The sequence below is a fragment of the Ursus arctos genome, unplaced genomic scaffold (assembly GCF_023065955.2).
Source record: "Ursus arctos isolate Adak ecotype North America unplaced genomic scaffold, UrsArc2.0 scaffold_10, whole genome shotgun sequence".
NCBI lineage: Eukaryota > Metazoa > Chordata > Mammalia > Carnivora > Ursidae > Ursus > Ursus arctos.
The window spans coordinates 71,982,759-72,010,424 of NW_026622764.1; the positions used below are offsets into that span (position 1 = coordinate 71,982,759).

The 27,666-nt window shown below is 35.2% G+C and overlaps 1 protein-coding gene across 3 annotated transcripts in view; it reads right to left on the reverse strand.

The window, feature by feature from the left end:
* Positions 1 to 27,666, reverse strand: part of CDK8 (cyclin dependent kinase 8) — a 119,129-nt gene that overhangs the window by 48,303 nt on the left and 43,160 nt on the right. For 2 of the 3 annotated variants that reach the window (XM_026493028.4, XM_026493027.4), the window contains exons 2-3: positions 11,125 to 11,200; positions 33 to 143 (exon numbers count right to left, since the gene is read on the reverse strand). In XM_026493028.4, coding sequence (XP_026348813.1) covers positions 33 to 143; positions 11,125 to 11,200 — 187 coding nt within the window. Of the gene's footprint in view, positions 1 to 32; positions 144 to 1,424; positions 1,542 to 11,124; positions 11,201 to 27,666 lie in introns of those variants that run through there. The other variant, XM_044381703.3, reaches the window with a different exon arrangement.

The window sequence follows — 27,666 nt, forward strand, 5'->3', positions numbered from 1 at the left end:
GGCTCGGCTTGTCTACCAGCAATTCACCTTACCCAGAGGTCATGTTCAGCGTAGTCAAACAGAAGCCATACTTTCCTATCAGCATGAGACAGAAATACCTTTTGAAGAGAGATGACATTTGGATGCTTAAGCTCTCGAAGTAACTGCAAAACAAGGAAGATCAATTAAAAATCTTTGCCATGACAATGTTAAATAAATCATACATTTGTAATTCACAGAAATACAAAACCAATGGTAATCAATCCTAAAAATCTATTAAGTACCCACACTATTTCTGAAAGTGTCCAAATAAGTGCTTCAGTAATGAATGCGGAAGAACTCTGGGGAAAAGATACTGAAAAGATATAACTGAGTAAATCTATTTTATTGTTATTGTTTAGTTGGTTTTTACTTTTGTTTTAGTTTTTTATTGTGATAAAATATACAACATTAAAGTCACCATTTTAACAATTTTAAGTGTACAATTCAATAGCTTTTAAAAAACTAATTCCAACAGTAGAAAATACATCACTTGTCAATATCAAATATCAGATAAGAATTAAGATCTGCAATTCTGTGAGATATAGTATCTATTTTTTTCAGGCATTTAAATTACACAGTTGATTAAAATTTTGTAGACTTTTAATAAAATAATAAAGAACTTATACAGACAGAGGCATCTAAGTAGAAAACATTTTTATGGGTTTAACCTTTCTCATATCCTAGAAGGACATTCTCCTATTTAAAATCTTTTATCTCCTTATTTTATCCTCATTTATTAATCAAAGTGGCCCTAATAATCCATCAGTTAAAAAGTATCCCTACTCTGCCAAGCAAAAAAAAAAAAAAAAAAAAAAAGGAATAACAGCAGTAACAGTAACAAGAAAAAATTTCTCATGAAGCCTGATATTATGTATTTATCAGTTAAAACTGACTTACATAGTGCCTTCCAAATGTTTTCCAAATATATGACAGCCATGTGAGAAAGTCAAGGTCTTAGAACTTATGACTTCAGTACCTTTTATAAGAACACTGCTACCAAAACAGGAATTAATATAAATGCAATGGTAACAATATATTAGGGACTCTGAAATGAATTCAGCCAAGGAAAGACTATGAATGGACTATCTATTAAGTTATTTATATTACTGATTATTCTCTGGAAAGTGAAAATTACTTTATTCAAGAAGAAGATTAAATTCAAGTTATATATTTCTGCTTTTAGAATATAATTTCAAATTTATGAGACTTTAGAAATTATACACAAAGCCTCAGAAACCTAAAGGCCAGTATCTAAGATTAACCATTTCCTAATTAATAAACAAGGCAAAGAATCTGATAGGGAAAGTCTAGACTTCGGGATTACCCAGGATCATCCTGCTGGCTCCAGAGCTAAACCTGGTGCTAAGTTCGTCTTAGTTCTGGGTCAGTGTTTTCTCCATTACCTCATGATTGGAACACACTTCTCAGGCACTATTTCAAATCCTTTCTGGAAACTGGCAGGGTAGAAATTACAACAAACTCCAAAGCTCTGGCAAAAGTTCTCTCCAATTATTAGAAACCTACAAATAAAGCTATTCTTAGTATCTCCTCAATTTCACCTCCAAGATGAGGTTTAGCTCCTATACTCAAAACAAAATAAAACGAAATAAAACAAAACATAAAAAACAGCAGCAACCATTTTATTAAGTTCTTCATAAGTACCAAGTATGGTGCTAAGCATTATGACATGCATTATCTCACTTAGTCATGAATTACCCTATGAAATATTTATATTACTTCTATTTTATAAATGAGGAAATAGTGGTTTGAGGGGATTAAATAATTTGCTCATGATCACAGTCCGAGGTAGTGGTTCAAATAAGGATTTTAATGCTTTTAAAATTAATTAACTGACTTTTAAAATACAAAGTCAACGCTCAGGTCTAATACCAACACTTTCTATTTTTTAAAGATTTTATTTATTTATTTATTTGACACAGAGTGTCCTCTCTGCTGAGCAGGGAGCCTGACCCGGGGTTTGATCCCAGGACTCTGGGATCATGACCTGAGCCGAAGGCAGACGCTTTATGGACTGAGCTACCCAGGCACCCCAAATACCAACACTTTCTAAGACCTAATACTCTTGGGGACTATTTCTCCTTATATTCCAGAGGCACAGATATTTTAAGTATATACTAGATTGTGAACTGGCCAATGGCAAGCACGTGTCTTGCTCACGATAGCACTGCTTACCTTCTAGCACCCTGCCTGGGCACCTGGTAGGCACTCATTAAGTTTTTGGTGAATAATGAATTTGTGAATAAACAAAATATACAAATTAAAAGGCATCATACAACACACCTTTGGCTTCTCATCTGTGGACTAAGATCACTGCTTTCTTCATAAAACCAATCCACTTCTTTGAAAAATCCACTTCTTAAAAAAACTAAACCACTTCTATTTTTAAAACATCCAGCTGATTAGTCAGACAACAAATCTTCCACGGTAATGATTTAAAGTATTATTTCACAAAGACAGCATAGTACTGGCACAAAAACAGACACATAGACCAATGGAACAGAATAGAGAACCCAGAAATGGACCCTCGGCTCTTTGGGCAACTAATATTTGATAAAGCAGGAAAAAACATCTGGTGGAAAAAAGACAGTCTCTTCAATAAATGGTGCTGGGAAAATTGGACAGCTACATGCAAAAGAATGAAACTTGACCACTCTCTCACACCATACACAAAAATAAACTCCAAATGGATGAAAGACCTCGATGTGAGACAGGAATCCATCAAAATTCTAGAGGAGAACATAGGCAGCAACCTCTACGACATCGGCCAAAGCAACCTTTTTCATAAAGTATTATCAACAGTAAGAGCTATCATTATCATGGTAAGTAATTAAGTAATAGTAAGTGTTATGGACTGAAATGTGTTCTCCCCAGATCATATGTTGAAGCCCTAACCCCCAGTACCTCAGAATGTGTCTGTATTTGAAGATAAAGTCTTTACAGAGGCAACTGAGTTAAAATAAGGTCATTAGGGTAGCCCTAATCCAATCTGAATGGTGACCTTATAAGAGGAGAAGGTTAGGACACATAGAGAGACACCAGGGTAGCTTGCACAGACAGATGAGCACTGAAGAGGAGAAACCACAAACCCAGGAGAAACCGCAGAGGAAACCAATTCTGCAGACTCTCTGATCTTGGACTTACAGGTTCCACCGTTGAGAAATAAGTTTCTGTTGTTTAAGCCACCCAGTTCATAGTATTTTGTTATGGCAGCCTTGGAAAACTAATACAGTAAATAACTACTATTACTGAGTAAGTAAAATACTCTATGTTGGGTGTTTAAGGGAGATTTATCAGGAGATGGGTCACCATGGGTGTAAGAGATGGAACTGAGTCTCAGTGGGGAATTATGTCTAAGTCAATATTTCTACTGAAGTACTTCCAAAAAACCAGGGAGCTGGGCTACATTTAGCAGGACTAACATTAACCAAATGCCTCCTACATGCCAGCCACTGTGGTAGATGTGCTAGGTCCTGGCATATAAAATGTGCTAAGACTTGCTGAAGTCCTCCAGTGGGAGACAAATGCAACTAAGCACACAATCCTAATGCTGTGGCTGCAGTAGTGGTAACTGATTATGTATTGAGAGTAGCTAACATTTACCTAGAGTTTAACAGGTCCAAAGAAGTATGCCAAGTTCCTCACAATAAACCCTATGAGACACTATCACCATTTTACAAATGAGGAAATGAAAACACAAGGAAATTAAGTAACTTGCTTTGGGTCCTAAAAGCTCATAAGTGGCAAAGCTAGGTAAAGCACAGGTAATCTGGCCAGGGCTGTAAGTGCTACAGGCAGTACTTTGAGACTGGTACTCTGACACTGTGGGAACATCCCAGAGTTTTCCCAGCTGAAGAAAAGCACTTCAGCATTTCATCACCCCATACAGAGCCCATAGCCTGTAGATATTTAACATTTTTTAAGGGTGTTTTTATTTTTTTGGTTTGTTTTGAAGATTTTATGTTAAAAAAAAATTGAAGGAAACGTTTGAATAAATTTAAGCAATGGTTTCCATCACAGAAATCACCTAAATTCTTCTAATTCTGCTGGGAATAAAATCTTATAATTTCCTGTACTAAGATCACTACTAAAAATATAAATGTCTTAATACGTCATTCGTCATAAACTTAATTCATTCCAATTGTACTGTACAATATCACACTTAACTGAACTCTTAAAAGTACAAATAAATAAAAAATAAATTAAAAGCATTTAAAACTGTATCTTGTCAATAAACATCACTTAGACCAGTGAGAAAATAGGAAAGAAAACCTCTGATATTCTCAAAACAACACTGATTTCTAAATTAAAATTTTACGACATGGCAAAAATAATAAATTCTGAATTTATGCCATGGGTATGATGATAGCTAAGTTGAAATTACTTCAACAGTATATATATAGGATATTTTTTCAAAATTACTTCAATTATTTTGTTAAAGCTGTGGAAGCTTTCTTCAATCAAATTCTTGCAAGTTGATAAAAACAAAATAAAAAACAAACCCTAAGGTGCCTAGATTCAAGTAGATGTGAACTTTTAAAGTAGAGTCTAGAGCTTTTTACCTCTGCACCCCTAGCTCCCTTATTCCAACTACAAGGCTGCCTCTAGGAATACTGATAGTCCACTGAAGCACAGTTTGAAAATCACAAAGCTAAATGGATTCTAGCTCGCAAGAAATTCTGGAAATACAACAAACCACTTAAAATACAATGAGGATGGGGCGCCTGGGTGGCGGCACAGCGGTTAAGCGTCTGCCTTCGGCTCAGGGCGTGATCCTGGCGTTACAGGATCGAGCCCCACATCAGGCTCCTCTGCTATGAGCCTGCTTCTTCCTCTCCCACTCCCCCTGCTTGTGTTCCCTCTCTCGCTGGCTGTCTCTCTCTGTCAAATAAATAAATAAAATCTTAAAAAAAAAAAAATACAATGAGGATGAAGACATGCAATGCTCTTAACTTTAGAAGAAATGCTCGGAGTTCTTTCCTTCTTCCCTCCCTTTTATAAGTACTTACTGAGCAAAGACTGTGTCATGCCTAGCACACACTGGTGAAGAAATGTGTTACAGTCTAGTGAAAATAGAAAACCAACAAAAAGAAATGCCTTATAATTTGTTATAAGTGCTATGAAAGAAAATAAACTGGGCTCAGACTGTAAGAGAATAAAGGAGATGAGTGGTGGGGAAACAGAACTTCTCAGAGGAAGATATAATAAATGGAAGGGAAAGAGGACTGATAAGATGTGACAAAAGAGACAGATTTTTTTTCTTTTTAACTTTTTATTATAGAAACTTTTCAAACATAAATAAAAGAGAATAGTAAAATAGACCCCTGTGTATCATTATCCACGCTCAGCCTATCTCATTTTATCAACATTCATACCCACTCCTCCCACCTTACCCTGGATTATTTTGAAAAAAATCCTAGATCTGATATAATTTCACCTGTAAATATTTTCAGTATGGCTCTAAAATACAGGATCTCTTTTCTCTGACCACATGGAAATAAATTAGCAATCAACAAATTTCTCAAAAGACTCACATGTTTAAAAAAACATTTTTATTAAGTTTTTTAATTATAATTCCAGTATAGTTAACATGCAGTGTTATATTAGTTTCAGGTGTACAATATAGTGATTCAACAATTTATACGTTACTCAGTGCTCATCATGGTAAGTGTACTCTTTAATCCCCGTCCCCTATTTTATCCATCCTCCACCCACCTCGCCTCTAGTAATCATTGGTTTGTTCCCTATGGTTAAAGAGTCTGTTTCTTGGTTTGACTCTTTTTTTCCCCCTTTTGCTTGCTTGTTTTGTTTCTTAAATTCCACATGAGTAATATCATACGGTATTTGTCTTTCTCTGACTTACTTCACTCAGCATTATACTCTCTAGCTCCATCCATGTTGTTGCAAATGGCAAGATTCCATTCTTTTTATGGCTGAATATTTGTGTGTCTGTATGCATGCACACGTTCACACATGCAGACACATGCCCATCTTCTCTATTCATTCATCTATCAATGGACACTTGGGCTGCTTCCATAATTTGGATATCATAAATGATACTGCAATAAACAAAGGGGTGCATGTATCCCTTTGAATTTCTGGGGTAAATACCCAATATTGTGATTACTGTACAATAGGGTAGTTCTATTTTTAACTTTTTGAGGAACCTCCATACTGTTTTCCACAGTGGCTGCACCAGTTTGTATTCCTACCAAGAGTGCATCAGGATTCCTTTTTCTCTACATCCTCACCAACAGTTGTTTCTTGTGTTTTTGATTTTAGCCATTCTGACAGGTGTGAGGTGTTATCTCATTGCAGTTTTGATTTGCAGTTCCCTGATGATGAGTGATGTTGGGCATCTTTTTTGTGTCTGTTGGCTGTCTGGATGTCTTCTTTGGAGAAATGTCTGTTCATGTCTTCTGCCCATTTTTTAATTGGGTTATTTATTTTTTGGGTGTTGAGTTGTATAAGTTCTTTATATATTTTGGATACCAACCCTTTATCAGATATGTGATTTGCAAATATCTTTTTTCCATTAAGTAGGTTGCCTTTTGGTTTTGTTGACTGTTTCCTTCACTGTGCAAAAACTTTTTATTTTGATGTAGTCCCAATAGATTACTCTGGCTTTCATATCCTTTGCCTCAGGAGACAGATCTAGAAAAATGATGCTATAGCCAACGTCAGAGAAATGACTGCCTGTGTTCTCTTCAAAGATTTTTATGGTTTCAGGTCTCACATTTAGGCCTTTAATCCATTTTGAGTTTATTTTTGTATATGGTGAAAGAAAGTGGTCGAGTTTCATTCTTTTGCATGTCCAGTTTAGCTGTCCAGTTTCCTCAACATCATTTATTGAAGAGACTGTCTTTTTTCCATTATATATCCATTCGTCCTTTGTCAAAGATTAACTGACTATATATTTATGGGTTCATTTCTAGGTTTTCTATTGCATTCCAAACATGTTTAAAAATTAAACAATATACACATATACATATACATATATATGTATATATTCACATACACACACACACATATATTTAAGATTTAATTAATTTATTTGAGAGAGAGAGTATGAGAGACAGTGAGTTGCGAGGAGAGGAGCAGAGGAAAAAGAACAAGCAGACTCTAGGCTGAGAATAGAGCCTGACGCAGGGCTCGATCTCACAACCCTGAGATCATGTGAGCCCAAATCAAGTCAGACGCTTAACTGACTAAGCCACCCAGGCACCCCTAAAAATTAAAGAATACATTTCTAAATAATCCATGAATAAAAGAAAAAAAATCACAAAGAAAACTGAAAATATTCTGTACTAAATTATAATGAAAATATAATGCAACAAAACTTATGGAATGCAAATAGAATACAGCTTGGAGGAAAATTTATAGTTTCAATTGCTTTTTAAAAAGAATAACTTAAAATCAAAATTTAAAATCAATGACCTAAGGTTCCAACCTAAGAAGATAAAAGAGAAATGTAAGCCAAAAGTGGAAGGAAAAACACAGTAAGAGCAAAGATCAATGATATAGACAGAAAACACAAATTACCAACCCACAATGAAATAGGACATCACCACAGAAACTACACAGAAAAGATAATGGAATATTATGAACAACTTTGTGCTAATAAATTCAACAACCTAAACAAAATAGACAAATTAGATATAGACAAATTACAGGGGTGCCTAGGTGGCTTAGTCGGTTAAGCGTCTGCCTTAGGTCATGATCCCAGGGTCCTGGAATCCAGCCCCGCATTGGGCTCTCTGCTCAGCAGGGAGCCTGCTTCTCCCTCTGTCTCTGCTTGCCAACTCTCCCTGCTTGTGTCCGTGCGCCCTCTCTCTCTGTCAAATAAATAAATAAAATCTTGAAAAAAAAATAGACAAATTACATAAAAAATACAATATATCAAACACAAGATGAAAAATAAAATCTGAAGAGCTCTTTATCTCCTAAGTAAATAATATTGGTTGGTGAATTCTATCAAACATTTAAGGAAGAAAAACTATCAATCTTACAGAAACTGTCAGAAGAATATGGGGGATGAAGAAAGGCTGCACAGTCTTGATACCAAAGACAAAGACATTACAGGAAAGATAAAATTATAGACCAACATCCTTCAAACTCATACACTTAAAACTCCTTAACAACACATTAGTAAATCAAATCTAGCAATATGTAACCAAGCAGGGATTATTTCAAGAATGCAAAATTGGATAAACATTAGAAATCAATGTAGCCTACCAATGTGATAGAATAAAAGAGAACTATAAGGTCATTTCAGTACATGTAGAAAAAAGCATCTGATAAAATTCGATACCACTTATGAAAAAAATAGAAGGAACTTCCTTTGTCTGACTGATGGCATCTATTAAAAAAAAACCAAAAACACCTAAAGCTAGCATTTTACCTAACGGTGAAACACTGAAAACACTTTCCCCAAGATTGGGAACAAGTCAAAGATGTCCATCCTCATTACTCTTCGACATTATATGAAAGGCCCAAGCCAGCGGAATAAGAAAAGAAATAAAAATAAAAAGATGGAAAGAAGTAAAACATAATTGCAAATGACATAATTATTTATGCAAAAAATCTGCATATATCATCAAAACCTATCAGTGAATTTACATATATAATATACATAAAACGCACAATATTTTTAAAGTTCTATTTTTTCTTTTTAAAGTTCTATTTCTAAGTATAGAAGCAAACAAAAGGGAAATAAAATTTTAAATTAAAATTTAAAAAATAATCCCATTTACAATAGTGCCAGAAAACATGAAGTCCTCAGAAATGAATTTAATGGAAGGTGTGTAAAACCTCTACAACTAAAAACTACAAAACACTGTTGAGAAAATTAAAGAAAACCTTAAAAAACAGAAAGTATATCTTTTCAGATTCATGGTTAGGATGTGTCAATATTCCCTGAATTGATCCAAACCACAATCCCAACAGGCATATTTTAGAAACAAAAATTGACTAGCTGATCCAAAAATGTATATGATAATGCAAAGGACCTAAAATATTATAATCCTGAAACAGAAGAATAAGGCTGGTGGCCATATACAATCTTACTTCAAATCTTGCTATAAAGCTAGTGACCTGATATTGGCATAAGTATGGACAAACAGATGGAACAGAATAGAGCCCAGAAATAGTCCATACTCACACAGTCACTTAAGTGTTTACAAAGGTACCAAATACAGTGGGGAAGAATCTTTTTTAAAAAATGATGTTACAACAACTGCACATTCATATGGGGTGAGGCAGGAAAGAAGCTCAAACCTTACATCACACCTATACAAACAAAAATGAATTAAGAATAACATAAACAAAAACATAAAACCAAAACTATACAGCTTTTAGAAGAAAACACAGGAAAATTTCTTCACAATTAGTACAAAAGATTCCTTCAGCCAGATACAGAAATCAAGTCATAAAAAGGAAAAATTAGTAAATTTCATCAAAAATAAAAATTTCTGCTTACTTTAGGTTGAAGAACCATAATCAAATACATTAAAAATAAGTTTTTGTATTTCTTTCTATACTTAACTGCATTTACAGTTATCAATATATACATGAAGAATGTCTGCTCCTAAAATGGAGTTGTTTGTTTTTAAAACATTTGTTGAAGTTTAATCAACAGAGAAAAACACATAAACCGTAAGTGCACAGCTCAGTGAGTTCTCACATAGTAAACCTATATAACCAGACCCAGAGCAAGATCAAGAAACAGAACATTACTAGAATCCTGAAAGTTTCCGTGTCTCCCTTTCTGTCACTCTCTGAACCCTCCAAAGGTAATCTCTATCATGACATCTAACATCACTAACCACAGTTTAATGGATTTTAATTCAAAACTAACTAGAATATGTAGAACTGTAGATGTTGAAGAACTGACAGTTAAGGTACAGATATCCTTTCTCTAGATTCAAGAACATTAAAAATCTATCAATTACTTGAAATATAACTTCCAACACGGCATACCTTTGGTTAAGAAAGAACGCCCTCCACCTCACCTCTACTCTTCCGTCATGGAGGTAATTCTTACATGTCTTCCAAAACCTGCAACCTTCCTTGATTCTCTCAGTTAGATGTAGATAATTTTCTCTTTCTCCAAACACTTCTATCATTGTGCTTGGTACTCGATTAATATAAGATTTATGAGTGTCTTTCCTTATCGGTGTGTAAATATTTAAGGCCAGGGACCCTCACTAGTTCTGTTTCTTTACTTTTACCTACTCTAGTTCCCATCAACATTACACACAACAAATGGCTGTTAACTGAAACCAGTGGTATAGAATCTGTTAAATGGGTAAAATTATTTAAATTAATATACCCAGGTCACAACAGCCTATTATCTGTAGATAGATACAAGGGCTAAATGCAACAAAGCAAAGTTTATAATATATACTCTAGAATATTTTGATTATAGCCAGAAAAGACAAATTTGGATCCATAGTGTTACAATAGTATGAAATGAAATAAAATCTCATGGAAGTAATACTCAGTTTAAATGTGTGAATAATTATTTAGTAATGCATTAACATGAATATTTTCCTTTGGAATCAAAATAAGATTCTAATACCATATGGAAAGCTATGCTTCTGAAAGAAAACAGCACAGATTTACACATTTTCAAATGAACAGACAGATAAAATGAAAATCAAATAACACAATCTCATTTTAAGTTCACATAAGTAATGACATCAATCTCATCTTATTAAAATAGAATTAATTTTAATGAACTAACACATAGATTCATACAAATTTACTTTTATTGCACCCAATGAAATAATAATAACTGGTCCCTTAATATTTAGTGACATTTATTGGAAAAATATATATTTATATAAACAACTAAGATTGACTTACTCCCAAATAAATGAACTTATACAGATATTTTTTGCTAGAACTACATGCCACCTTTACTTCTTTTAGGAAACAAATGTATTTTTCTACAGATCGTCAATATGAAAAATATTTACCAACTTTAAATTAATGTGTATGTGTGACAAATGCAATTCAGAGACGTACATAGTTGACACTCATAAGTCAATTGAAAATAATGATTATAAAAAGAACTTCACTTACTGCTATTTCTCTACATGCCGACATAGAGATCCCAGTTCCTTCTATTTGTTTTAAAGCATAGTCTTTATCATCTTTCCTGTAAAAACAAAGTTATTTTAATATTTGGGTAAAACTAAATTTATGTACACTTTTAATAAAATATATAAGTCACATACTTAATACATTTTTGACACCTTTCACATGTAATCACATAGTATCACATAGGAAAAAGGTTTTAGATAATCTAGTTCGATCTCATTATTGATGAGGAAAGTTAGATTCAAAGTAGTAAAAAGACTTGTCCAAGGCTCCATGGTTTGGAAAGACAAAGATTCAGAAATACGTTCTTCCTGCTCTAATATATATACATTTCCTTTCTATATATGCACGTGTGTGTGTACTGTACACTCATCACACACACACATACACAACTTGCCTTTTAAAACCCTTTCAGATATTGATGGGTCAAAAAAGAATAGGGCCAAAAAAAATTAAGAAATGAATGTATCACTAAAGTACAAAATGGTGATAATTTCAAATAAGTTATAGTCCTCATATTCCCCAATACCTTTGAAGAGAGTCACTCAACATGTTTATTGAGCACTTACTATGTATTCAAAACTGTGCTCAGTACTGGGGATACAGCAGAGTTCCTTCTTCTATGGAAATTTGCATCTATTGGCCTAGACAGATAAATAACTAACACACCATGGTACAGCATGGTAAGTGCTATGATAGGGCAAGTGCAAACCGCAGAAGTTACTCACTGGTTACTCTGGTAGAGGACCTAAGCAAAAACTTCTCAAAAGAAACACCCTTCAAAGAGGCCTAAACAGCAATTCTCAGACTTTTTTGACTCAAGACCCCTTTACTCTCTTGGATATTACGGAAGACTCTCAAGAGTTTTTGTTTGTTGTATCTATCACTATTTACCCTATTGGATTTTTTAAATGGGAACTTTTAAAAACATAGAATGCAAAAGCATGTATCTATTAGACACCAGAACAATGACATCATCACATTATGACATCTTTGGAAAAAACCCACTGTACACTCATGAGACAATGAGAAAAGGAAATACCGATGACCCTTGAAGAACATGGGTTTGAAATGCATGGTCCACTTATATGCACATTTTTTTTCAATAAATACAATACAGTACTATAAGTGTATTTTGTGATTTTCCTTAACAACACTTTCTTTTTTCAAGCTTACTTTATTGTAAGAATATAGTATATAACACATGTAACTACAAAATAAATATTAATCTACTGTTTATCTATACGGCTATTAGTAGTTAAGTTCTTGGGGAAGTAAAAGTTATATGTGAATTTTAGACTGTGGTGATAGTGGTGGGCTATCCACGCCCACTCTCAACCCCCATGTTATTCAAGGGTCAACTGTAATATCATAGTACTACTATGAAAATAGTGTTGCCTTTATGGACCCTCTAAAAGGATTGTGGGGGTAACTAGCAGTTCCCAGATCAGACTTCAAGAACTGCTGGTGTGTGTGTGTGTGTGTGTGTATGTGTGTGTGTGTGTGTATGTGCGTGCGCGTGTTGTATGAGTTAAGGGGAAAACACAATGTGAAGACAAATGAAGCAAGAGAAAACCATTTGAGGGAGAACAGATACCGTAAACAATGGCGGATGAGGCTGATGACATTAAGTAGGAACCAGAACATAAACACCTTTTTACTCCAAGAATAACAGGAAACACTCCATTAAAGATTTCTTTAATAAGAAAATACCAGTTAGGGATGCCTGGGTGGCTCAGTTGGTTAAGCATCTGCCTTCAGGTCAGGTCATGATCCCAGGGTCCTGGGATGGAGCCCCATGTTGGCCTCCCTGTTCAGTGGGGAGTCTGCGTCTCCCTCTCCCCGTGCTTGTGCTCTCTCCCTCACTCTCAAATAAATAAATAAAATCTTAAAAAAAAAAAAAGGAAAATATCAAGTCTATTTTATTTGAAAAAAAAAATCTTTGGCTGCCTTTTGAATGCTTAGGGGGAATAAATAAGAACAGGAGGCAGAGAAGCCAGTTAAAAAGTAAACAGTGTTAAAATTACTCAGGTGAGGGATAATGGTGGTGGCCACAGGATGGTGGTTGCCATACAGGGTAGACAGACTGAAGTGATGTAAGGCAGAACAAATAGCACTTGGTTACTGAATATTGGGCAGGAGGAGGAGTCAAAGAAAATGATTTCTGCCCTGGCAAGAGGTCAACAGCAATATTACTGACTGAAATAAAAAACAGCAGGAGGAAGAGATCTGAGGGAACAAGAAGATGATAGTTGTTTTCTGTAGGTTGAGTTTGCAATACGTATGAGCCACCTAAGTGAAGATGGCAAGCTGAATAAACACGTCTAAAGCTCAAGAGAAAGCTGAAGACACCGATTTACTATAATCAGCATGTACACAGTAATTAAAGCCATGAGAGCAAAGTGACATCAAAGAGAAGGACTGTCAAAAAAAAAAAAAAAAGATTTTGAGAAAGGGCAGAATAGTAAATAGTATCACAAGCTGTAAAGAAGGCTAGTAAGGTGAGGACGGAGAAGTGTCCACTGAATTGAGCAAAGATGAAGTCACCAGAGAGTAGACTAGGCAAAAATAGTTGGAGTGATGTAGTGGCAGAGTGTGTACTGCAGAAGGCTGAGGAATGAATGGGGCATAAGCAAACTAAGAAAATAAGTGAGGTATTTGAAGGGGAAAAAGTACGTTGGTAGCTGGAGTAATATACAAGGTTAAAGAATTTTTACTTTTTTTACGATGGAAAAGACTTGAATAGGTTAAGTACTGACAGGAAGAACCCAGAGTAAAGGAGCTGCTGATATAAGACAGAGAGGTGAAACTTTAGAGAGCAAAGGCTGAAATGCTGGGGAAAAATTAGATACGGCTAGAAGGAGAAATACTTTTAGGGAGAGTTCTCATCATGATGGCTTTCATATTTTCCAGATGTTGGAAATTAGGTCATATACTAAAAGTAAGGGCAACAGTGGTAGAATTCAAGATCTGAATAGAGTGAAAGAAGGTTTGGTTGAATAAACGAGTGACTCCGGGGTGCCTGGGTAGCGCAGTCTTTAGGTGTCTGCCTTCGGCTCAGGGCATGATCCCGGCGTTCTGGGATCGAGCCCCACATCAGGCTCCTCTGCTTGGAGCCTGCTTCTTCCTCTCCCACTCCCCCTGCTTGTGTTCCCTCTCTCGCTGGCTGTCTCTCTCTGTCAAATAAATAAATAAAATCTTTTAATAAATAAATAAATAAATAAATAAATAACTCCTTATAAAATCAATTCATTTAAGTTCATTTAATATTTTATTATCTTACATTATTATTAAAATTTTATAGCTTTATCTTTGCTTTTTACAACATATTTACACCAAGTCCTTAGCTGTGGAAAAAAAATCCCAATTTTAACATTATTTTTCAGAAAAAAGACTTGTTTTACAACATTCAGCTTTATATTTTCCAGTAAAGTACCATGGGTACTCATTATTTTAAAAATACATTAAATGTATCTATACTTAATGTTCACTAAGTCTGAATAATTTCTGAAAGACTTAAAAGAAAGAAGTTAAAGAGGGTGACACAAAAATAAAACGAAGTCGAGGGGCACCTGGGTGGCTCAGTCAGTTGAGCGACTGACTCTTGGTCTCAGCTCCGATCCTGATCTCAGGGTCATGAGAAGGAGCCCTGCGTAGGGGGCTCTGCACTCAGCAGAGTCTGCCTGAGATTCTCTCTCTCTCTCCTTCTCCCTCTGCCCCTCTCTCTCTCAAAATAAATAAATAAATATTTAAAATAAATAAATAAAATGAAGTCAGGGTCAGAATAAATCTATTAGACACTTTCACATGTATGGTACTGATTTACCCAGATGGCTAACCCAGGAGAGGTAAGAAATGGTTATATGTACTATTTGAGGATAGCATCTTAGATCTGAGCACTCTAAAGAGAAAGAGAGTGGTGGGGAAGAAAACAAATTAAATCAAAGGCTTATTCATTCACCTCCTTAACAATGATCCTGAATTTCCCTTATTTATAAATGGCCAAGTTGCTATATGTAAATGTTTTCTCAATGAACTGAAAAATTCTAATCTGCAGACAGTCCTCTCCCCTATCCCAAGTAATTATATGTCTTATATTTTATTAAAGTAAATGATGAGAAATAAAGGTGAAATGGGAGAATAAAAAAACTGAAGATGTTTGATTATTAAAAAGGTAACCTCCTCTTGAAAATCACTGAATATAATTACCATCATAATATAGTAGTGCTTTGTGGTTTACAGAGCACATTTATTTATATATCCATCTACACAGTCATAGAAAAAAGGCACATTGGAAGGAAAAGGATTTGTTCCCTAGTTTCAGTCATGATCCAGTTGAAGTAGTCAGACTGTATAAATAAATAATTGCAATATAGTGTTCTAAGTGCTATAAATAGATAATCAACTATAGCTTGAAGGACTGAAGCAAGATGAAAGAAAGCCGAAAGAGACTACCTAAGCAGAGATTCTTAAGACTTCAGAATTTTGTCAGGAAAGGAGGGAGGGACTGGGGAGAGAAATCAGTAGTTACAGCAGACATCCCAGAAAGTAGAAACAGCATGTACAAAAATACAGAAGCACAGGAAAGGTGTGACATGCTCAGAGAACAGCAGAGAGTAGCAGTAGCAGTTTAACATCATGAAACATGCTGACAGCTCTGAGTATGGATGTGATTTTAGGAACAGGAAGAGGTAAGATGGGAGGCGGTCTTCTATGTCAGGTGTCTCCAAAGACGGGTATAGAGTTTATGTGATGTGCTTCACTTCAGGGAGAGTAAAAAAAATACAAATATGAGAAGAAAATATTACATTAAAAAATAGAGCTGAGGGAAAGTGTGTTATATGAGAAGACCAAAAAGAGGAGGATGGAACCATGATGAACACTTGCTTTTAACAGACAGGAGGATTAAGTCAATAATATAAAATGGCTGTAAAGGAGTAGTTAAAAAAATGAGCAGTGTTTTGGTAAAACAGAGTACTGACAACACATATGAAATTTCACTTCCCTCCTAAAACCCTACTAAAACTATGGTAAAGAAATATTTTAAAGATAAAAACTCATACAGATGAAAAATGGAGAGAAGGTAGTATAAAACTTTGGAAACTAGAAAGTAAGTGGACAAACACTAACTGATTGAGAGGATCTAAGAAAACTAACTCAGAAGCTGACAGTGACGAAAGCTGAGAACCAATTGGATATACACGCAAAATCCTCCAAAAGCAGAGAACCGATAGAACAAGATACCTCTGGAAGTAGAATCCGTTGGATGGAAGATAAAGTTCAAGAGATATTCTAGAAAATAGAACAATAAAATAAAGTAAGAGAAACGTGAAAGAAAAACAGAAAAATTAGACAACCAGTCCGTGAAATCCAATATACAAATAACTTGGAGTTCTAGAAAGAAAGAACAGAGAAAAGAGAAAAATAAAATTTATAAAGTAATTCAAGGAAACTTTCTAAACTGAATGACAGGATTCATTAAACTGAAAGGGTCCAATGAGTTCCCACAGACCCACATCAAGACACAATATTTAGACATTTCAGAAAAGTGGATAAGCAGATTTTACATGCTGCCAGTGGAGATAGGAAATGGGTCACTTAGAAAGGATCAATATTACTCAGCCATGAAAAAGAAGGAAATCCTGCCATTTGCGACAACATGGATGAACCTGAGGACATTAAGCTAAGTCAGAGAAACACAAATACTATACGAAACCACTTATATGTGGAATCCCAGAACTCATAAAAACAGAAAGTAGAATGGTGGTTACCAGGGGCTGGGCACACAGGGGAGACATTGTTTAAGGGTACAAACTTGGAACCAGTAGATAAAAACGTCCTGGAGACCCAATGAACAACATAGTGATTACAGACAACAACACTGTATTATAAACTTCAAAGTTACTTAGAGACTAGATCTTAATTTTTTCCACCAAAAAAAGAAATGATAATTATGTGACATGATAGAAGTGTTAGCTACATTATAGTGGTAATCGTATTGCAATATATAAATTTATCAGTCAACAAGTTGTACACCTTAAACTCACACAATACTGTATGTGAATTATAGCTCAGTAAAACTAAATTTTAAAAAAGGACCAGGAACAGGATACCTGTGGACTTCTCAATAGCAGTTTTGGAAGCCAGAAGTTCTAGTCTAACTGCGCTACATAAAATCACGAAGTACTGATTATAAGTATCAATAGATGCAGTTTGGAGTTTAAGACTCTGTTCTAGAGAATTACACTGTCAGCAGCAATGACAGGAAAACATTATGGAGTAGTTGGCCACATCAAGGAGCTTGAGGCAGAATATGAATCAGTGCACTGCTTCCTTCATGGAAAAAGTCATGCTTTGGGGGAAAAAAAAAGAAACAGCTAAACCAATCCCTGTGTTTAGTTATGTAGTAAAAACTATGAATTACATAAAGTCTAATGTGTTAAATTGAAGATGTAATTATCTTTATTATGCAATAATTTGGAAGCAGATCATAAGCAACTGACATTGTGTGCTGCAGTTTCATGATTACTGCAGGGAAAAGGTCTGGGAGGATGCTAGACTACAGCATGGAATCTTAGTGATTGTGCAAGACCACAAGGTGGCCTGGCCGAATGCTATAGAGATGTGAACTCAACCACCTAACCTGCTTTAGTGTGATACCTTAGGTATTTTTAATGATCTTAACATTTCCATTTTGGGAAAGAATGCTCTTAAATATATATCACTGGGCCTCAGTCGTATTTTAAATCATTTTTAATAAAATCTACTTTATTTATTTATTTATTTATTTATTTATTTAAATTTTTATTTGTTTATTTGACAGAGAGACAGCCAGTGAGAGAGGGAACACAAGCAGGGGGAGTGGGAGAGGAAGAAGCAGGCTCCCAGAGGAGCAGGGAGCCCGATGCAGGGCTCAATTCATGCAGCCCTGAGCCGAAGGCAGACGCTTAAGGACTGAGCCACCCAGGCGCCCCAAATCTACTTATTTAAAAAGATTAAAGGTCCCAATAATTATTATTCCTATAGCTATAGTATTTTCAAATATTGCTTAGAACTACTTTTTACGTTTGGATACCATGACTAAAGTTCATGTATTATGACATTTAAAATTCTTCTTGATTTTGTCTTTTGTGACTTAGGTCCCAAAATCAAAATAATAAAACTGATGTCTTTTAAACTTAAAATATCCTTGGATTTCCTATTTTGAAAACTCTGTTCTCTCCAAATTGATTTATTTGACAAATCAAAAGAGAAGTTCAGTCTTTACAGATTAAATGCAAATAAAATATATTCATGTAACTATATATTATTAATGATTTATATACTTTAAGTCGAGAAGAGGCAGACTCATCTTCCTCCAGAAAAACTGGTACAATAACTGTTTCAATTTGATTTTTGTTTCTAGGTTTTAATATCCTTGTCAATCAGGAAAAAGCATAGCACACTTGGTGGTAGAAATCAAGGAGCCCTGCAGATTGGTTAAAGTCCTCACTGTTCACAATAACATTCTAATTCCGTGGGTAATCATTGACTGAATCCTTATAAATTGTATTTATACAATTTGTGTATTATATATATATGTCAATACAGGAGCCATCCTTTCCCATTCTAATAATTCTGGTTAACATAATAATTTTCCAGAGCTGGGGCGCCTGGGTGGCATAGCGGTTAAGCGTCTGCCTTCAGCTCAGGGCGTGATCCCGGCGTTCTGGGATCGAGCCCCACATCAGGCTCCTCGGCTATGAGCCTGCTTCTTCCTCTCCCACTCCCCCTGCTTGTGTTCCCTCTCTCGCTGGCTGTCTCTATCTATGTCGAATAAATAAATTAAAAAAATCTTAAAAAAAAAAAAATTTTCCAGAGCTGTTCAATCTTATCTTCCCTTGTTAGATATGTAATCAGCTCTACATGCTCTCAGATTAGGTGACTGGCTATTTTTGCAGCATTGTTAGGGAAAGACTGCACTTGAACCCCCATGGAAATGACCTTGGCATATTCCATTGACAACTAAAACAGCAGTAAAACTCCTTGGATGCACAGCTCTCAATTACAGTGACATAACACATCCTCAAATTACTAGAAGACAGTCCTAGCCAGAGACCTCAAATTGAGGATCCCTAAGAATCCTCCAGAAGATGATCCTCGAGAATGAGACAGCTTCCACGCAGGACCCACGGAACAAGATATAAATGGCCAGAACCAAAGACTGTCAGCTAAATCTGCATGCTCTCATCTCCAACCACTCCCCCACCCCCTGCCACCCACCCAACCTCTTTCCTTTTTTGCTGACTTAAATTTCTGAATTGTTAATAGACTAATAACAATACCCATAATATCGCTCTTTGTATCCCTAGTCACTCCTTGTATGAATACAATTCCTGGCTACATTTGCCCATGATTTCACTAAAATACACAAACAAACTAATTACTGAGATTGTAGCCACCTTCTTTTGGGTGAAATTCAGCTCACTCTAGTTCCTGGGCAATCATACTCAACTACTAAGCAACTCCTGAAATAGTAAACTCAAAATAGTAAACAGGACAGGCAGCCCCTGTGATGTCAAACCTAGGAAAGTTTCCTTCTGTAACCAAAACCACACTTGGGACTTGGCTTTTTGCTTAGAAACAGATTACTACTTATCAATCTCTCTTAAATCATCTTCCCACAGTGTCATTTTTCTGAACACAACTCTACAATGAGTAAAGTTATTATAGTCATTGCATTTTGACTTCAAGAACCATATCTTGACATTAGTCACGTATAATCATTTTTCTTCTCCTTAATATTCATGGTCGGAGAAATAAGCAACACTAAAACCAGAAATTAATGCAGAGTATTTTTCTCCCAAATGGTTGGTCTTTCCTGCTATTTCACGTATCCACTAATATATTTCCTTTTGACCCCAAATATTTTTTTCTTAAAAGTAGTATTACATCAGGCATGTGAATATACCCGAACATTTCTTTTTTTTTTTTTTTTAAGATTTTATTTATTTATTCAACAGAGATAGAGACAGCCAGCAAGAGAGGGAACACAAGCAGGGGGAGTGGGAGAGGAAGAAGCAGGCTCATAGCGGAAGAGCCTGATGTGGGGCTCGATCCCATAACGCCGAGATCACGCCCTGAGCCGAAGGCCGACGCTTAACCGCTGTGCCACCCAGGCGCCCCCTGAACATTTCTTAAATGCTCATATATTATACTCCAAGTATTACTATCAATAAGTATTCAAGATTGATGTTATTAAGACACCCTAAAAATGTCTTTATCTCCCTTAATCTACATTCTACCCTATCAACAATACTCTTAATTGAAAAGAATGTTATGAATGCTCATTGTTGAACAAATAAACTGGATGGGACCTGAAGTCATTACATTACAGCTTTCTCACATGCAGAGTCTTTATTCTATCATTAGCAACAAAGTATTAAACCTGAATTTATAAAGAAAAATCTGGCCACAAAATTTTTTCTACTTAAATTAATAGGCATCTACCCTCTCGCTCTTGCATTCTATTTTTGTTTCCAGTATCTTTAAAGACTAATATTTAACATTATTTAATGATTCTCATTTAAACTGTTGAAAATATAAAGGGTATCCCTCATGTACTATTATTACTAAACTAGAATAAACTAGCACAAACATTTTAGAAAGCAATCTGGAATAGTGATATTAAGTATGTATATTTCCTACACCAGCAATTCCTCTCCTGATTATGTACCACAGGAAAGGTTTGATATAGCTGCAAAAAATGACACAGTCGTGGAAGCAAATAGAGGTGTACTATGTGTGCATCACTGGGGACAGATAAGTAACACATGGTATACGCATATATTGAGAATACATGGTATAAAGCAATGAACTGGGTCTATGTATAGTTAAGTAGAAACAAATTTTTTTAAAAGAATGAGATTTATACCAGAGTTTTTTACATAAAAACATAACCATACACAAGTAATATTTTCAGGGATACAAGTATGTTATAAAGATATTTAGATTGGAATAGGGGCTGAAAGGATATATACTGAAAAAATAAGACTAGAAGCTGATTATAATGGGAAAAGAGAATGGGGCAGAGATGGGAGAACAGAAAATAAAGAAAAATACAGGGCCTTGCACAGACTGACAATGACAGCATGTCATGTAGTAAGTAGTATTTTCAATTCAATTCTATGTACAAAACCCAAGAAATAACCAGTTAAATGGAACACCCCTACTCAAGTACGAAAATAGGATTTCCTACAAGTCTGGGGAAAAAATTACAGTGGGAGAAGAGTTAAATTTGGTATATACCAAAGACATGTAAAATTTATGAAAATTTCAACAGAATTACATAGATATTTGATAGTGTTAAACAATAAAATTTAAGATCTGACTAAACTACAGAAAGATCATGCATTAGCACACATTGGAAGGATCAAGACTAGAGGCAAGAAGGGTAATTAGGAAGCTATTGTCAAAAATCTAAAAGTCGAATAACAAGTGCCCAAACTAAAATTTTGCTATTTTCAATACATAAATAAACCGGAGTGGAATTAGGGAGTGATAAACTCACCTTGTCTAAGCAGAGTCCTAAATACAGGCACAGCACTTCACAGGAGTTAAAAACTGACAAGAAGAAACCTGCCTCTTCTTCTCTGTTTCCTTCCACCCACTACTCCAACACCAATTACACTTAGGTAGAATTGGACAGACTCTCATTGTAATTAGGTAAATATGTAACATCTTACCAGAAAGAGAGGGCCACACAGAGTAATGAAATATGCAGTGTATTTCAGAGTGGATGAAGGGTTAAGGGGAGGGCATCAGCTGCCAGTGAGTCTCTCCTCACAAGGCAAGGTCATAACAGATAAGAGAAGCTTAAGTCCTGCAGCAATATTAACATTAACCTGTTACATTTGATACTTTCATAGCATTCTGTAAAAAATTACTCTATTAGCAGAATTATAAGCCCTGTGTTTTCCTAGTTCTTGAAGCAAATTCAGTGTTTTCTGAGGGGAGGAAGCACAGTCATGTCCCAGGACTGGGAACTATATACCTTTGCCTCCAACTTTCTAAAATACCAGAAAGCCCATTTCTTCACAAGTGAATATTCAATAAATACAACTTCCTGGTAGACAGAGAAGGAATGGGATTCCTAGAAGAATATGGTAATACATACCAAGCACTTTCCATAGCCAAGTACTATACATTAAGCATTTAAGATAAATTACAATGTTAAAGTTCATGCCCCATATGCACTGGAATTATTTATACAAATTTTACACATATGTAGCTATGTATAGACAGCATGGCCACATGCTTTCTCTGCGAAATATTTATGTACATATACATAAGCACCTTTCAAAGTACATATGTAAATATGTGTCCATAAATACATATACATACATATGTACACTTATATATCTGCATATATACATAGAGATACACAGATATACACCTAAATACATATACATATATACACACAAACGAAGAAGAAAATAATTTTTTAGGACAATTAAGTTAATGACTACCCACAGTACTGCTTTGTTTTTTGTTTGTTTGTTTTGTTTTTAATTTTTTTTTTTATGTAAACCTCAATGATTCATTAGTTGTGTATAACACCCAGTGCACCATGCAATACGTTTTTTTTTTAAAAGATTTTATTAATTTGTCAGAGAGAGAGAGAGAGAGAGAGCACAAGCAGCGAGAGCGGGAGGCAGAGGGAGAAGCAGGCTCCCCGCTGAGCAAGGAGTCGGATGCGGGACTTGATCCCAGGACCTTGGGATCATGACCTGAGCCAAATGTAGAGGCTTTACCGACTGAGCCACCCAGGTGTCCCCACAGTACTGTTTTAACTCAGATAATCATGAGAAGAATTTTATAGGTGACCAATGAAAAAAAAAAGTATCAGTTACATAGTTTATACAGCTTATGACACAGTTTGTCCTTTATGTGCACGTGCTGTTTAATGACATCACGATGCATTATCGCTATCCCATTTTACATAAAGTAAACAGAGAATCCGTAGTCACAAGGCTAGAGAGCAGCAAACTGGGACCTCAAAACCAGGCACTTTGATTCCGGAAAGCATCTTCAACCATATGCTACACTGGCTCTGTTCAGGAAGTGGGACTACCAACTCTTTTACAAATTGCTTCCAGGTAAAATACCCTTAGGCATTTTCACCACAGCAATATGAGTCACTGCAAATGAACACAACTCCTCTACCTACATAAGTTAATTAAACAGATTATTTTTGCTTATCATTAACACATACACACAGATTCAAACTCCCTCCTAACAACTTATCTGGCAATGCATGAATAAGCTATCAGAAACTTTTCATTTAAAGCTGCTATCAGAAACTTTTCATTTAAGCTGCTGTTATCATATAAACAAAAAGAGGACCAAAGACCTTAGAACAAGACTACTTGAAGTTTATAGTTTTACCTGAGGCATTCACAGATCTATGATCTTTTAATTACATAAAACCAAAAAAAGAGCAAAGAAGTAAAAATATTTAAATTGTGTAAAAAAGCTATGATTTAACAAATTATACACTTTGAATGATGTGAAGCCAAGACAAGACACAATAGACTATATAAAAGGGGGGGAATATCTTACGATTATCAGAACTACATGAATCACAAAATGTAAAGGTAGTGGGGAAAACCAATTTCCAACCAGTTCACAAAATGAGAGGTATAAACAAATTTCGATTATAATAAACTCTTCACATCTCCTACATGTTAGATAAGCTTTGCTACTACTAATAAATCGATCTTTTACACCTTTAAAGAGCTAAATAATTCTAAATGACACATGTAATACAAAATCATAGTTCATATCATTTTGTGAAATAATCTGTATCATGTAACATGTCAGCTGATACACTTTTTGCAATTAAACACCTATAAAATTGTTCTTGAATAGACATCTGGAGAAAAGATCGATTGTGAGAAGACAGTTATCTGCTCATAATGAAAAATGAATATATTTTTATGACTGCAGAGCAGGTATAGCACAGACCGTTGAAATGACAAATTTTCTCATACTACACATCACTGCACTTGCACAACTAGCTTGGTGACTCTATGGATAACTTCTGTCTTCATTCCTACTATTATAAAGTCCTAGGATGAAAGCATATACATATACTTTATAAATGTGACATCAAAGAATGAGAATACCTGCATGAAGGCCATCTCTATAATTATAAATCTATTTTGAGTCGAAGCAGTGATCTAGATATGAAATAGACCTATAAAGAGCTACAAACACATAAGCTATTTCATCCTAGTAACCCAATTTTCCAAAATATATTAGCCACAGCTTCAGAGTTAACTTGGATTCTAATGTTTGATTTCTTTAAGATGAATTAAAAGCAAAAGTATTTAAACTGAGGTTTACAGAAACTTGGAAATGTTCTTTGGCTTGCATTTCCCCATTATATTTCTCAGAACAGATCTATATGGACAGTTACATGTAGAAAGTCTAAGTTAAAATTATTTCAGAAGATTTATCTCCAAAATAAAATGTGAGATAAGGAAAAATAAATTGAAAAATATCTGGTGAATAAAGAGATTAAAGTGATGGACACCTAAGGCCGATTACAAAATTTACACCTGTGAAAGCTCTCAGGGATATTTCCCCTCTCTTCAAACTCTGGACTACCAAAGAAAGCAGGTGAAGTAAAAGGATGCAAGAATCCAGAGGGATCTGCTTCCATGCCTGGAGATTCCAAACCACTGTCCCATCCCCACTTTCACCCTCAGCCCTGGTCCTCAGACCTTCACAACTTGCCAAATTCTGTAGTTCACCATTTGCCCAATCAAGAAATTATTTTATTTTTCCTCTTCATTTCACCTACCTAGTTGGTTATCAAATCCCTGCTCTCCAGACGTACTGCCACCCTTTGTCCATATCATTCCCCTCCTGAATTGCAGGAGCAGATATCTAACTGTTCTTGACCCCTTAGTCACTCTAAGGAGCATTCTTGGCTCCCTTGCCAAATATTAGGTGATGTATTTGTATTATTAGTCAAAAACTAGTCACCTATTAGTATATGCAAGAGTTTATTTCTGGCCTCTCAATTTTGTTCCTTTGGTCTATGTGTCTATTTTTATACCAGTACCATAATGTCTTACTGTAAGCTTGTAGTGTAGACTGAAATCAGAAAGGGTGATGCCATTTTCATCATTCTTTCTCAGGACTGCATTGCTACTTGGGGTCTTTTGTGGTTCCATACACATTTCAGGATTGTCTTCTCTATTTCTGTGACAAATGTCACTGGAATTTTGAGATTGTATTAAATCTGTAGATTGCTTGGGTAGTATGGATATTTTAACAGTATTAATTCTTCCACTTAACCAACATGGGGTATCTTCCCATTTACTTGTATCTTCTTTAATTTCTTTCATTGAAGTCTTAGAGTTTTCATTGTACAAATCTTCACATTAAATCTATCCCTAAGTATTTTATTGTTTTTGATGCTATTATAAATGAGATTGTTTTGGGATGCGTGGGTGGCTCAGTCAGTTAAGCCCCTGCCTTCAGCTGAAGTCATGATTCCTGGGTCCTGGGATGGAGTCCCACATTGGGCTCCCTACTCAGCGGGGAGCCTGCTTCTCCCTCTGCCTCTGCCCCTGACTCGTGCTCTTTCTCTTAAATAAATAAATATCTTTTAAGAAATACATAAATGAGATTGTTTTGTTTATTTCTTTTTAGATGCTTTGTTGTTAGTGCATAGAAATGCAAAAGATTTCTTGGGGCATGTGGGTGGCACAATTGGTTAAGTTCCAACTCCTGGTTTTAGCTCAGGTCATGAGATCAAGCCCCACATCAGGCTCCCCACTTGGCATGGAGTCTGTTTGAAAGTCTCTTTCCTTCTGCCCTTCCTGTTCGTGCTCTCTAAAATGAATAAATATTTTTAAAAATGCAAGTGATTTCTGTACGTTGGTTGCCTGCAACTTAATTGAATCCACCTATTCTATTAGTTTTTTGGCAGAGTCTTCAGAATATTCTATATATAAGATCGTATCATCTGCAAACAGAAACAATTTTACTTCTTCCTTTTTGAATTGAACGCCTTTTATCTTTTCTTGCCTAACTGCTTTGGCTAGGACTTCTGGCAATATGTTGAATAGGAATGGTTAAGAGTAGGTACCTTGATCTTAGAGGAAAGGTGTTTTGCTTTTCACTACTGAGTATGATGTTAGCTGTGGTCTTGTTTTATATGGCCTTTGTTATTTTGAGGCATACTCTCTTTATATCCACTTTGTCAAGAATTTTTAATCATGAAAGGAGGTTGTATTTGGCAAATGCTTTTTCTATATCTATTGAGATGATAATATGATTTTTTCTTTTTATCTATTTTTATCTTTCATTCCATAACATAATGTATCATATTTATTGATTTGTGTATACTGAAAGATCCTTTCAACAGGGGTATCCTCTCACCCAGGGATAAATCTTACTTGATTATAGCATATGATCCTTTTAATTTGGTGCTGAATCAGTTGGCTAATATTTTGTCCAAAATTTTTGCATCTCTATTCAGATAGTATATTGGCCTATTGTTTTATTTTCTTGTAGTGTCCTCATCTGGCTTGATATCAGGGTAATGCTGGCCTTGCAAAATGAGTTTAAGAGTGTTCCCTCCTCCTCAACTTTTGTTAAGAGTTTGAGAAGGGCTAGTGTTAATCCTTTTTTAAATGTTTAAAATTCACCAGGAAACTATCTGGTACTAGGGCTTTTCCTTGTTGTGAGGCTTTTGGTTACTGATTCAATCTCCTTTGTTACTATGAACAGACTTTCTATTTCGGAAGAAATACAGGTAGGCTGTATGTTTCTAGGAATTTATGCATTTCTTACAGGTTACCTAATTTGTTAGCATATTATCATTCATAGTAATCGCTTATGATCCTTTGTATTTCTTTGATATCAGTTGCAACGTCTCTTTTATTTCTGATGTTATTTATTTGAATCTTTTTTTTTACTCTAGCTAAAAGTTTGTCTATTTTTTGTTTGGGCTTCAAAAAAACAGCTCTTAGTTTCATTGATATTTTCTACCGTCTTTTTTGGTCTCTCATTTATTTCTGCACCAATCTTTGGTATTTTCTTCTTTCTGTGAACTTTGAGTTTAGTTTGTTCTTTTTCTAGTTTCTTAAGTTACAAAGTGAGGTTATTGCAGATCTTTCTGGTTTCTTAATGTAGGCATTTATCACTATAAACTTCCCTCACAGAACTGCTTTTGCTGCATCCCAAAGTTTTGGTATGCTGTTTCCATCTTTGTTTCAACATTTTTTTTTTCCTTCTGAGATCTTTGATCCACTGGTTGTTCAGGAATGTGTTAATTTCCACATAATTGTAAATCTTCCAGGTTTCCTCCTCTTGATTTCTAGTTTCATACCACTGTGGTCTGGAAAGATACTGTGTATGATTTTAATCTTAAATTTGCTAAGACTTGTTCTGTGACCTAACATATGATCTATCCTGGAGAATGATCCACAAAGGCTTGAGAAGAATGTATATTCTGCTGTTGTTAGA